At 69.5% G+C, this 13,049-nt stretch overlaps 1 protein-coding gene across 2 annotated transcripts in view; it reads left to right on the top strand.

The window, feature by feature from the left end:
• FLNC (filamin C) overlaps positions 1-13,049 on the top strand; it is a 68,017-nt gene extending 54,968 nt beyond the window's left edge. For both annotated transcript variants that reach the window (XM_050929927.1, XM_050929937.1), the window contains 15 exons: positions 621-749; positions 2,281-2,454; positions 4,039-4,200; positions 4,541-4,744; positions 5,837-5,989; positions 6,536-6,658; positions 7,075-7,317; positions 8,065-8,334; positions 8,724-8,861; positions 9,453-9,568; positions 10,031-10,163; positions 10,474-10,650; positions 11,157-11,375; positions 11,677-11,886; positions 12,211-13,049. In XM_050929927.1, the coding sequence (XP_050785884.1) occupies positions 621-749; positions 2,281-2,454; positions 4,039-4,200; positions 4,541-4,744; positions 5,837-5,989; positions 6,536-6,658; positions 7,075-7,317; positions 8,065-8,334; positions 8,724-8,861; positions 9,453-9,568; positions 10,031-10,163; positions 10,474-10,650; positions 11,157-11,375; positions 11,677-11,886; positions 12,211-12,398 (2,639 nt within the window). In that variant the 3' untranslated portion in view covers positions 12,399-13,049. The remainder of the gene's footprint in view (positions 1-620; positions 750-2,280; positions 2,455-4,038; positions 4,201-4,540; positions 4,745-5,836; positions 5,990-6,535; positions 6,659-7,074; positions 7,318-8,064; positions 8,335-8,723; positions 8,862-9,452; positions 9,569-10,030; positions 10,164-10,473; positions 10,651-11,156; positions 11,376-11,676; positions 11,887-12,210) is intronic.

Here is a 13,049-nt window from a genome sequence, read left to right on the forward strand (position 1 = left end):
TGCGGGGTGGGGGAACAGGTCCCAATGGGGGTGATGGGAGCGCCCTGCCCCCAGCCCTGCCCCTTGTGGCCGGGACGGGCTACTCCTGACAGGGCCTTGCCCTGTGTGCCAGGGGCAGGGGATCCCATGGGGAGAAGGGCCCAGAGAGCCCTGGGGCCCCCCTCAGCCCCCAGATGATCCCTGGGGCCCTTCCCAGCCCCCAGTTGATCCCCCCCGGTGCCATGTTCCCCATGGCCCCTTCCTCCCCTGCCTGATGTGGCCAGAGGGGGGCCCAGGCCCCACTCCCAAGCTCTGCCCCCTCCCTGGAGCCAGCCCCCCCAGCACCAGCCCAGTTCGGAGGAGCCGGCCCCCGATGGGGCTGAGAGCCCAGGCCTGGTGTGAGGCCAAGCGACCCCCGCCCCCCTGGAGCCGGCCAGCCTGGGGTCCCCAGGGCTCAGCGCCGGCCTCTCCTGCCAGGCCTGGCACAGCCCCTGGGGCCATGACCCCAGGACCCCCCTGCAAGCCCCCAGCCTCCTCCCTGCCCCCCAGGACCCCCAGTGTCCCATGAGCCCCTGCCCCCCAGGACCTCCCCACACACCCCGCCAGCCCCCAGTCACGGTGCCCCTGCCTCCCCTCCCCAGGGAGCCCCCTGCAGTTCTACGTGGACGCCATCCACACCCGCCACGTGAGCGCCTACGGGCCCGGCCTGAGCCACGGCATGGTCAACAGGCCGGCCACCTTCACCATCGTCACCAAGGGCGCCGGCGAAGGTACGGGGGGACTGGTCGGGGGAGGGGAGGGGCAGGCAGGGGAAGGCTGGTGGGGGGTTGGGGGACTGGTCGGGGGAGGGGAGGGGGCAGGCAGGGGAAGGTTGGTGGGGGGCTGGGGGACTGGTCGGGGGAAGGGAGGGGGCAGGCAGGGGAAGGTTGGTGGGGGGCTGGGGGACTGGTCGGGGGAAGGGAGGGGGCAGGCAGGGGAAGGTTGGTGGGGGGTTGGGGGACTGGTCGGGGGAAGGAAGGGGGCAGGCAGGGGAAGGTTGGTGGGGGGCTGGGGGACTGGTCGGGGGAAGGGAGGGGCAGGCAGGGGAAGGTTGGTGGGGGGCTGGGGGACTGGTCGGGGGAAGGGAGGGGGCAGGCAGGGGACGGTTGGTGGGGGGTTGGGGGACTGGTGGGGGGGAAGGGAGGGGGCAGGCAGGGGAAGGTTGGTGGGGGGTTGGGGGACTGGTCGGGGGAAGGGAGGGGGCAGGCAGGGGAAGGTTGGTGGGGGGTTGGGGGACTGGTCTGGGAGAAGGGAGGGGGCAGGCAGGAGAAGGTTGGTGGGGGGTTGGGGGACTGGTCGGAGGAGGGGAGGGGGCAGGCAGGGGAAGGTTGGTGGGGGGCTGGGGGACTGGTCGGGGGAAGGAAGGGGGCAGGCAGGGGAAGGTTGGTGGGGGGCTGGGGGACTGGTCGGGGGAAGGGAGGGGCAGGCAGGGGAAGGTTGGTGGGGGGCTGGGGGACTGGTCGGGGGAAGGGAGGGGGCAGGCAGGGGACGGTTGGTGGGGGGTTGGGGGACTGGTGGGGGGGAAGGGAGGGGGCAGGCAGGGGAAGGTTGGTGGGGGGTTGGGGGACTGGTCGGGGGAGGGGAGGGGGCAGGCAGGGGAAGGTTGGTGGGGGGCTGGGGGACTGGTCGGGGGAAGGGAGGGGGCAGGCAGGGGAAGGTTGGTGGGGGGTTGGGGGACTGGTCTGGGAGAAGGGAGGGGGCAGGCAGGAGAAGGTTGGTGGGGGGTTGGGGGACTGGTCGGAGGAGGGGAGGGGGCAGGCAGGGGAAGGTTGGTGGGGGGCTGGGGGACTGGTCGGGGGAAGGAAGGGGGCAGGCAGGGGAAGGTTGGTGGGGGGCTGGGGGACTGGTCGGGGGAAGGGAGGGGGCAGGCAGGGGACGGTTGGTGGGGGGTTGGGGGACTGGTGGGGGGGAAGGGAGGGGGCAGGCAGGGGAAGGTTGGTGGGGGGTTGGGGGACTGGTCGGGGGAGGGGAGGGGGCAGGCAGGGGAAGGTTGGTGGGGGGCTGGGGGACTGGTCGGGGGAAGGGAGGGGGCAGGCAGGGGAAGGTTGGTGGGGGGTTCGGGGACTGGTCTGGGAGAAGGGAGGGGGCAGGCAGGGGAAGGTTGGTGGGGGGTTGGGGGACTGGTCGGGGGAAGGGAGGGGGCAGGCAGGGGAAGGTTGGTGGGGGGCTGGGGGAGACGGGCGGGGAAGGTGGGCGGCAGGGCAGGCTGGGGGGGAAGGGCGGGGGCCGTGCTCATGTCACCCCTGACACCCGGCTCCCCAGGGGGGCTGTCGCTGGCCGTCGAGGGCCCGTCCAAGGCCGAGATCACCTGCAAAGACAACAAGGACGGGACCTGCACCGTGTCCTACCTGCCCACCGCGCCCGGCGACTACAGCGTCATCGTCCGCTTCGACGAGCAGCACGTCCCAGGGAGCCCCTTCACCGCCAAGATCACTGGTGAGCCCCCAGCCAGCCCCCGCCACCCTGCCGGACCCCCCAGCTCTCCCTCCCCTGCCCCCCGCCAGCTCCCGCCACCCTGCCAGACCCCCCAGCTCTCCCTCCCCTGCCCCCAGCCAGCTCCCGCCACCCTGCCGGACCCCCCAGCTCTCCTCCCACTGCCCCCAGCCAGCTCCCGCCACCCTGCCGGACCCCCCAGCTCTCCCTCCCCTGCCCCCCGCCAGCTCCCGCCACCCTGCCGGACCCCCCAGCTCTCCTCCCACTGCCCCCAGCCAGCTCCCGCCACCCTGCCGGACCCCCCAGCTCTCCCTCCCCTGCCCCCCGCCAGCTCCCGCCACCCTGCCGGACCCCCCAGCTCTCCTCCCACTGCCCCCAGCCAGCTCCCGCCACCCTGCCGGACCCCCCAGCTCTCCCTCCCCTGCCCCCTGCCAGCTCCCCCTCCCCTGCCCCCCGCCAGCTCCCGCCACCCTGCCGGACCCCCAGCTCTCCCTCCTCTGCCCCCCGCCAGCTCCCGCCACCCTGCCAGACCCCCAGCTCTCCCTCCCCTTCCCCCCGCCACCCTGCCGGACCCCGCAGCTCTCCTCCCACTGCCCCCAGGACCCCTGCCACCCCGCTGGACCCCCCAGCTCTCCCTCCCCTGCCCCCAGCCAGCCTCCGCCACCCTGCCGGACCCCCCAGCTCTCCCCCCCCCCCGCCCCCAGCCAGCTCCTGCCACCCTGCCGGAGCCCCCAGCTCTCCCTCCTCTTTCCCCAGCCAGCTCCCGCCACCCCACTGGACCCCCCAGCTCTCCCTCCCCTGCCCCCAGCCAGCCTCCACCACCCTGCCGGACCTCTCAGCTCTCCCTCCTCTGCCCCCAGCCAGCTCCCGCCACCCTGCCTGACCTCCCAGCTATCCCCCCGCTGCCCCCAGGACCCCTGCCACCCCGCCAGGCCCCCACCTGCCCCCAGGCAACTCCCGAAATCCCTGCCACTCTGCCGGACCTCCCAGCTCTTCCCCCCCCCAAACCCCCTTGCCCCCAGCCTGCTCCCACCACCCTGCCGGACCTCCCAGCTCTCCCCCTCCTGCCTCCAGGACCCCCGCCACCCCACTGGGCCCCCACCTGCCCCCAGGCAGCTCCCAAAACCTCCGCCACCCCGACAGACCCTCACCTGCCCCCAGGCAGCCCCTGGAGCCCCCACCTGTCCCTGGAGCCCCCACCACCCCGACAGACCCCCACCTGCCCCCAGGCAGCCCCCAGGACCCCCGCCTGTCCCTGGAGCCCCAGCCACCCCAACAGACCCCCACCTGTGCCCCACCAACCTCGGGGCCCCCGCCTGTCCCTGGAGCCCAAACCATCCCAATGGACCCCCACCTGCCCCCATCCAGCCCCCAGAGCCCCTGCCACCCTGACGGACCCCCACCTGGCCCCAGCCAGCCCCTGGGGCCCCCATCACCCTGAGGGACCTCCACACAGCCCCCGGGACCACCACCTGCCTCTGCCTGGCCTCTGTCCCCTGCAATGGGCCCCTCCCCATGGCCAATCTGTGTCCCCCATCCCGTCCCCTGGCCGTGCCCCCCAGTAACAGCCCCCCACCCCACCCACAGGGGACGACTCCATGCGGACATCCCAGCTCAATGTGGGCACCTCCACCGACGTGTCACTGAAGATCAGCGAGAGCGACCTGAGCCTGCTGACGGCCTCCATCCGGGCGCCCTCCGGCCACGAGGAGCCCTGCCTGCTGAAGAGACTGCCCAACCGGCACATCGGTACAGTGCCGGGGCAGGGCCGGCTGGGCCCGCGGCTCTGGGTTGGGGGAGGGGGCACCGGGCCGGCTCTGGATTGGGGGAAGGGGCACCGGGCCGGCTGGGCCCGTGGCTCTGGGTGGGTGGGGAGATCTACAGCTTTCAGATACCCAGGGTTTCTGGCTTTCAAGCTTTGGTAACATTTTTATAGCTTGTCACCGGGCCGGCTGGGCCCGCGGCTCTGGGTGGCGAGGGAGGGGGCATCGGGCTGGCTGGGCCCGTGACTCTGGGTGGCGAGGGAGGGGTACCGGGCTTGCTGGCAGTTCCCATCGCCCGTGGGCACTGACCTACCCGTCTCCCCCAGGCATCTCGTTCACCCCCAAGGAGGTGGGGGAGCACGTGGTGAGCGTGCGGAAGAGCGGGAAGCACGTCTCCAACAGCCCCTTCAAGATCCTGGTGGGGCAGTCGGAGATCGGCGACGCCAGCAAGGTGAAGGTGTGGGGCCAGGGGCTGGTGGAGGGGCGCACCTTCGAGGTGTCCGAGTTCATCGTGGACACCCGCACCGCAGGTGAGGCTCATGCACGGAGCCGGGGGTGGCTGGGGGGCTCCTGGGCTCGGGGGATGTCCTAACCCAGGGGGTCTCAAACTGGGGGTCGGGACCCCTCAGGGGGTCGCGAGGTTATTATATGGGGGTCGTGAGCCATCAGCCTCCACCCCAAACCCTGCTTTGTCTCTAGCCTTTAGAATGGTGTTCAATATATTGAAAAGTGTTTGTAATGTATAAGGGGGGGGTCACACTCAGAGACTTGCTACATGAAAGGGGTCCTCAGTATGAAAGTTTGAGAACCACTGTTCTAACCAGAGAGGGGTGTGGATCTGCCACCGCGGGGTCCCAGACGCTGTGCTGGTGAGCAGGGTGCCCACTGGGAGGGCTCCGACAGGCACTGGGGGGGTCCCAGGAGCAGTGCTGGTGGGCAGTGTGCCCACTGGGAGGGCTCCGACAGGCACTGGGGGTCCCAGGAGCAGTGCTGGTGGGCAGTGTGCCCACTGAGGAGTCTCCAGCTGGCACTGGGGGGGTTCCAGGCTCTGTGCTGGCGAGCAGCGTGCCCGGTTGGGGGCTCTGGCTGGCACTGGGGGGGTTCCAGGTGCTGTGCTGGCAGGCAGTGTGCCCGGTGGGGGGCTCCGGCTGGCACTGGGGGTTCCAGGAGCCGTGCTGGCAAGCAGTGTGCCCAGTGGAGGACTGCGGCTGGCACTGGGGGGGTTCCAGGCTCTGTGCTGGCAGGCAGCGTGCCCACTGGGGAGGCTCTGGCTGGTTCTGGGGAGGTCCCAGGCGCTGTGCTGGGGGGCAGCATGTCCTGTGGGGGGCTTCAGTTGGCGCTGTGGGAGTTCCAGGTGCTGTGCTGGCGAGCAGTGTGCCTGGTGGGGGGCTCCAGCTGGTGCTGGGGGGGTTCCAGGTGCTGTGCTGGCGGGCAGCGTTCCTGGTGGGGGGCTCCAGCTGGCGCTGTGGGGGTTCCAGGTGCTGTGCTGGCGAGCAGTGTGCCTGGTGGGGGGATCTGGATGGTGCTGGGGGGGTCCCAGGCGCCGTGCTGGCGGGCAGCGTGCCCGGTGGGGGGCTCTGGCTGGTGCGGTGCCCACGACGCTCACGCTCATTCGTCCCCAGGCTACGGCGGGCTGGGCCTGTCCATCGAGGGGCCCAGCAAGGTGGACATTAACTGCGAGGACGTGGAGGACGGCACCTGCAAGGTGACCTACTGCCCCACCGAGCCCGGGAACTACATCATCAACATCAAGTTCGCCGACAAGCACGTGCCAGGTGCCGGGGGCATGGCCAGGGCACAGCCGGGCTGGCAGAGACTGGCCCCCGGGGACGGCAGCCTGCCAAGGGCAATGTGGCTCAGTGGAGCAGCTAGAGTGGGGGGAAGGGCTGGGAGCCAGGACTCCTGGGTTCTAGCCGCAGCTCTGGGAAGGGAGTGGGTCCTAGTGGGTAGAGCAGGGAGGCTGGGAGCCAGGACTCCTGGGTTCTCTCCCCAGCTCTGGGAGAGGAGTGGTGCCTAGTGGTTAGATCTGGGGGCTGGGAGTCAGGACTCCTGAGTCCTCTCCCCAGCTGTGCTGCTGAAGGCAGAGAAGCAGCCCAGGTGGCTCCTGGCCATTAAGGGAGAAGCGTTGGTGCCTCGGTTTCCCCTTAGCCCAGGGGGTGCTGGCACCAAGCCCCAAGGGGAAGTTGTTTGGAAGTGCAGGGGGCTGCGTTGTGTCATTCTCCCCCGAGGCGCCATGCCATCCCCTGCAGGCAGGGCAGGGGGTGGGGTGGGGAGCCAGGGGTGGGGCAGGGGGCGCGGCTGACTGGCGTGTCCATGTGCAGGGAGCCCCTTCACGGTGAAGGTGACGGGCGAGGGGCGCATGAAGGAGAGCATCACCCGCCGGCGCCAGGCGCCCTCCATCGCCAGCATCGGCAGCACCTGCGACCTCAACCTCAAGATCCCAGGTACAGCCGGGGGGGGCTCTGCTCCCAGCCTGGGGGACACGCCCAGCCCCATGCTGCTGGGCAGGACTGAACACATGGCAGGGGCTGCCTGCCCAACTGGGCCCCTGGCAGGAACGCTGAGCCCTGTGGATGGGGGGCCAGGACTGGGAGCCATTTGCAGCCCTCGGGGGGCTCAGGGCTAGGGGGTGAAAAGGACGGGGAGGGCCCTTCCCCAGCAGTGGGATGCTGCTGGCTCTGGGGAGGAGCAGGCACCGCGGGGGCGGGGAGGGCCCTTTCCTGGCAGTGGGATGCTGCTGGCTCTGGGGAGGAGCAGGTACTAGGGGGCAGGTGGTGGGTCCGGGCCCATGGGGAGCTGAGGGGCTAGGGGCAGGGGCCCAGCACCCCGTCTCTGATTTCCACCCCCCCGTGCTGTGCAGGAAATTGGTTCCAGATGGTGTCGGCGCAGGAGCGGCTCACGCGCACCTTCACGCGCAGCAGCCACACCTACACGCGCACCGAGCGCACCGAGATCAGCAAGACGCGGGGCGGCGAGACCACACGGGAGGTGCGGGTGGAGGAGTCCACGCAGGTCGGCGGGGCCCCCTTCCACAACGTCTTCGGCGACTTCCTGGGCCGCGAGAGCCTCGGCTCCTTCGGCAGCATCGCCCGCGCCCCGGAGGGTGTGTGCCTGGCATGGGGGGAAAGTGGGGGGACGGACATGTGTGTGCTTTGTCCATGGGCAGCAGCCTGGCTGGGCGGGGGGTGTCCTGCCCTTGGGGACACTGGGGGAGGAGCCTGCGCCCCGTCATGCACAGGGCAGCCAGAGCTCGTCCCTCGCTCTGGCGTGGCAGGTGGTGCGAATGTGGCAGTGTGCGGGGTCTCACGGGCACATTGGGTTTGCACATGTGTCTCGCACAAATGTGCCCAGGCGTGCGACCCACGAGGGGATGCCCTCCCCTCACAATCAGTGCTGGCCCCAATGCCCCAGGGTGGCACTAGGGGACGCTGTGCTGCAGGGGATGCCCTCCCCTCACAATCAGTGCTGGCCCTGATGCCCCAGGGTGGCACCAGGGAGCGCTGTGCTGCTGGCCCCATCTCTTTTCATTGTCACCTGCTGGGTCTTTGCCTCATGGGGGTGTTAGCCCTGGTACCCTGCCCAGATCCCAAGGCAGGCAACTCCATGCCCACTCTGTGCCTGTTCAGCACAGGACCCTCCTTCCCTTCCTGTCCCAAACTGCCTGGGGAGGGGGCACCCCCCAAGCGTGGCGGGGAGAGTGGTCGGGGCTGCGGCTCCATCCCGTGGCCTAGTGTGGGGGTGTCAGGCAGGCAGTGCCCCACCCCAGAGGTGGCTGCATGGCAGTGCTGGTGGCAAGGGGAGCGCCGCAGGGCTGAGATTGGCTGACGGCCCCCTGTCTCTCGTTGCCCAGGTGAGGCGGGCGCCCCAACTATGACGGCCCAGGTGACCAGCCCGTCGGGGCAGACGGCCGACGCGGAGATCATCGAGGGCGAGGACAGCGCCTACAGCGTGCGCTTCGTGCCCCAGGAGATGGGTGCCCACACTGTCCACGTCAAGTACCGCGGGCAGCATGTGCCGGGCAGCCCCTTCCAGTTCACCGTGGGGCCCATGGGCGAGGGGGGCGCCCACAAGGTGCGGGCTGGGGGCACCGGCCTGGAGAGGGGCGTCGCTGGAGTGCCAGGTAATGGGGCCTACGCTGAGTGGGCACCAGAGCCCACATGGCTTTAGGGGAGCATGGGGCATTGGGGGGCAGGGGGGAGAGATTGGAGGCTTGGGCATTGGGATGGGGGGCTCGGGCATTTGGGGGTGACTAGGGCGTTGGGGGGTGGCTCAGGGATGGGGGGCAGCTCTGGCATTTGGTGGTGGCTCAGGGAAGGTGCCAGCTGGGGTGCTTGGGGGTGGCTGGGGTGTTGAGGGGGGTGGCTCAGGGATAGGGAGCGGCTGGGGTGTTTGGGGGTGGCTCGGGGTGGGACATTGGGGACAGCTGGGGCACCGGGGGGTGGCTGGGGTGCTGGAGTGTGGAGCGCTCTGGGCCCAGGGCCCGCCCCTGACAGCACGTTCTGCCCCCAGCCGAGTTCAGCATCTGGACACGGGAGGCAGGCGCCGGGGGCCTCTCCATCGCCATCGAGGGGCCCAGCAAGGCTGAGATTGCCTTCGAGGACCGCAAGGACGGCTCCTGCGGTGTCTCCTACATCGTGCAGGAGCCAGGTGGGTGTGCGAGGCCGGGCCCTGGCTCCTCGCTTCCCCGCCAGCCCCCTGTCTGCCTCGCTGTCCTCCACAGCCTGGGCCGGTGCCGCCCATGGGTCGGGCCCCTCGTATCCCATTGTGGGGTGGCTGAGGGTCAGGGCCGGCGGTGCGAAGGCAGCCAATCGCTGGGCTCCGTCCCCTCCACATCGTTCCCAAGCATCCCCCCACGGCAATGGAGGGCCCTGCATGTCCCCACAGCCGGCCCATGCCCCCAGCCTCCTGCTCCCAATCTCCTGGCAGCTTTCAGGGGCAAAGGAGCCTCCCCCCCAACAGATCAGGTTGCCCCTTTCTACCCCCAGTCCCCCTCTGCCTGCGGGGCCCCTTGAACCTGGCCTGGCCAGCTCTGCGGGTCCCTTAGGGCGGGGGCTTCAGGCCTGGGAGCTGCAGGGACTCAGTGCCCCTGGAGCCAGCCCCCAATCCCTGCTCCCGTCATGGTGCCAGCCTTGGGCCCATGGCACCCAGCACAGCTCGGCAGCCTGCCCTTTGGAGCTGTGCCGGTGCCCCAGGCTGCCGGGCCAGAGCCTGACCCGTGCCACTGGCTCTGCTCCCCAGGGGACTACGAGGTGTCCATCAAGTTCAACGAGGAGCACGTCCCTGACAGCCCCTTCGTGGTGCCGGTGGCCTCGCTCTCCGACGATGCCCGCAGGCTGACGGTGACCAGCCTCCAGGTACCACGCAGCCGGCCTGGCGGGGGAGAGGGTGTTCGGTGCCGGGGCCAGCGCACGCGGTGCTGGCACCAGAGGGACGCAAACCACAATCCCACCAGTGTCTCTCAACCTTAAACCGCAATCCCCTGCTAGCCCAGCCCTGGAATCCCCCTCCCAGCTCTGCCGGTGCCCCTCAATCCTGACCCACAGCTGGGGTGATTGCAGTGGGGCTGTGGTCCCGGCAGCCTAGGAAGACCCCAGAACCGCGACCATGTGCCCGTCTGGTCTGGGAGGGGCAGATTTAGCAGAGTGCAGGGCTTTGACGTGCCCACTGCAGCGGGTCTCCCCCTGCCCCCTCCGTGCTGAGGGGTGATGGTCCCAACCTGGGTTAACCCAAGGCTCCACCAACCTCCTCCCGGAAACCGGCCCCTGCTGCTCCCAGTGCCACCCAGGCCTTGGTTTCAGCCCCCTTTGCCATCGCAGGAGACGGGGTTAAAGGTCAACCAGCCAGCATCCTTCGCGGTGCAGCTCAACGGGGCGCGGGGCGTGATCGACGCCAAGGTGCACACGCCCTCGGGCATGGTGGAGGAGTGCTACATCTCGGAGCTGGACAGCGGTGAGGGCACCCAGCCTCAGACCAGGCGTGCGGGTCAGGCCATGGGCAGGAGGAGGTGCCCGGGACTGGCCATATGGGTGATTGCACCCAAGCTCTGGGCGGGGAGTGATTTTGCCACATGGGGGCCTGGAGACTCAGAAGACGCAGAGCCGTAACTGGCCTGAGGGTGGCACCGTCAGAGTCAGAGCAAGCAGCCTTGGCAGCCTGTGCCGGGCCGGGTGGGTTCCTCAGGGCCCCTAAGCCTCGTGTGGGCTGGGCAGGTGCCGGGGAAGGGCCAGGCCGAGCTCTCTAAGCCCTGCTGTCCCCACAGATAAATCCACCATCCGGTTCATCCCACGCGAGAACGGCGTGCACTCCATCGACGTCAAGTTCAACGGGCGCCATATCCCGGGCAGCCCCTTCAAGATCCGCGTGGGGGAGCAGAGCCAGGCTGGGGACCCGGGCCTCGTCTCCGCGTACGGCCCGGGCCTGGAGGGCGGCATCACAGGTATGGGTGCCCAGCCCCCTCCCAAGCCCACGCCCGGCTGCTCTCCGTGGGGGGGCAGGGGCCCGGCACTGCCTGGTGCCCTTGTGCCCAGCCTGGCGCCGCTCGAGAGGAGCTGCCATGTCATGTCCTGAGACGTGGGAGGGGATCCGGTGCCCGAGCCGGGCAGCGCTAGCACTTGGATGGGAGCCCACCAAGGAAATCCAGTGGGCTGTGAGTTGGGTCGGGGAAGGGGACGCTCTGCTCTGGGCTGCCCCCCCCCAATGCGGGGGCACTTGGCAGGCTGTGCCCATCTCTCTCCCGACATCCAGAGGTGTAACCCTCAGAGGTTGGCATCTCCCTCTTGTGGGCACCTGTGGTCCCATGGCCCTCGATGTCCCCAGCTCTGCTTAGCCTCTGGCGCTGCAGCCCCCTGCCCCCCCGGTGCGGACGGTCCCTGCTCCTGGCGCTAAGGGGCTAGGTCTGGCAGGCCCTGCCCCTGCTGCCCCCTAACCCCCGTCCCTTCCCAGGCGTGTCCTCGGAGTTCTTCGTCAACACGGTGAACGCCGGCTCGGGTGCTCTGGCTGTCACTATCGACGGCCCCTCCAAGGTGAAGCTGGACTGCCAGGAGTGCCCTGAGGGCCACAGGGTCACCTACACGCCCATGGCGCCCGGCAGCTACCTCATCTCCATCAAGTATGGTGGCCCCCAGCACATCGTGGGCAGCCCCTTCAAAGCTAAGGTCACAGGTACGGCCATGCGGGGGGGGCGGAAGCTGGCCATGCATGGGGAGGGGGCGGAGCCTGGCTATGCGTGGGGAGGGGGGCGGAGCCTGGCCAAGCATGGTGCGGGGACAGGGTCCCAGCCATGCCAGTGGCTGGGGGGCAGAGGAGGATCCTGGTCAGGCTGGAGGCAGCTCTCCCCGTCCTCTCATGAGAGGCAGGTGTGGGGCTCAGGCAGCAGGGGCTGGCTGGCTAGAGGCTATGGGCCAGAAAGGGGTCACCATGTGTGTGGGGGTGGTTGGTTACATGTCCCCCTGCCCCTCTCCAGGGCCACGTCTCTCCGGCGGCCACAGCCTCCACGAGACCTCCACCGTCCTGGTGGAGACGGTCAGCAAGTCCTCATCCTCCGTGGGCAGCAGCTTCAGCTCCATGCCCAAGTTCTCCTCCGACGCCAGCAAGGTGGTGGCCCGGGGGCCCGGGCTCACCAAGGCCTTCGTGGGCCAGAAGAACACCTTTACCGTGGACTGCAGCAAGGCGGGTATGGGAGGGGCGGGGCCTGGCCACAAGGGGTGGGCCTGGCGGGGAGGGGTGGGGCTTAATGGGGAGGGGAAGAGCCTGTCCAGCAGGGGGCGGGATTGGTGGGTCACGTGGCTGGGGGAGGGGCGCTAACATGGGGTGCAGGAGGTAACTCAGCAACCAGGTCTCCTTCAGCACTGGGGGTCAGCGTGAGCCGCCAAGAGCCGGGGGGTGGGCATATGGGGGGAGCACTGGCTGCCCAGTTTCCATGGGATTTCGGGTGCTGGCCCCCCCCCCCGGGACGCTGTCTCCTCCTCACCCCCGCCGCGCTGTCTGCCCCCCGCAGGCACCAACATGCTGATGGTGGGCGTGCACGGCCCCAAGACGCCCTGCGAGGAGGTGTACGTCAAGCACGTGGGGAACCGGGTCTACAACGTCACCTACACTGTCAAGGAGAAGGGGGACTACGTCCTCATCCTCAAATGGGGCGACGAGGGCGTGCCGGGCAGCCCCTACCAGGTCACCGTGCCCTAGCCAGGAGCCAGCGCCCAGAGCTGCGGCGCCTCCACCGGGCACGGCGAGGCGCCCACCCCCTTCCCCTCCTCACACACACATGCTTCCGCCCCCCAGGCTGGTGCCCCCCCAACTCCGTCCCGCCCGCAGGTGAAGAGCCAACAGCCACGGACTCCACTGTCCTGCCCTGCACCAAGGACTGTTCTTGCCAAATGGCGCCCGCCTGCTACCCACAATGCTCCTCTGCAAGGGCGCCCACCAGCTACCCACAATGCTCTTCTGTGGGACCGTGATGCGGGCACTGGGCTGCACAAAAGGAAGAGAGGAACTTTTTATAGTAGTTTTTCATCACTTCCTCTCTCGCTTTCCTCCAGTACTAGCCTTGCTGGAGGGGCAGAGGGCACGGCCAGGGTGCAGACCGGGCACATATGGGGCAGAGGGCACGGCCAGGGTGCAGAGTGGGCATAGGTGGGCAGGAGGGCTTGGCATGGGTGCAAAAGGGGTGGAGGGCATGGCAGGGGTGCAGACTGGGCCCATATGGGGCAGCGGGCATGGCTAGGGATGTAGATGGGTGGAGGGATGGCTGGGCACAGACTGGCAGAGGGCATGGCCCAGAGTGAAGGGCATGACAGAGGGCAAATGAGGTTGGAGATGGGCTAGGTTTGAGCAGGA

This window comes from Gopherus flavomarginatus, chromosome 1 (assembly GCF_025201925.1).
Source record: "Gopherus flavomarginatus isolate rGopFla2 chromosome 1, rGopFla2.mat.asm, whole genome shotgun sequence".
Lineage (NCBI taxonomy): Eukaryota > Metazoa > Chordata > Testudines > Testudinidae > Gopherus > Gopherus flavomarginatus.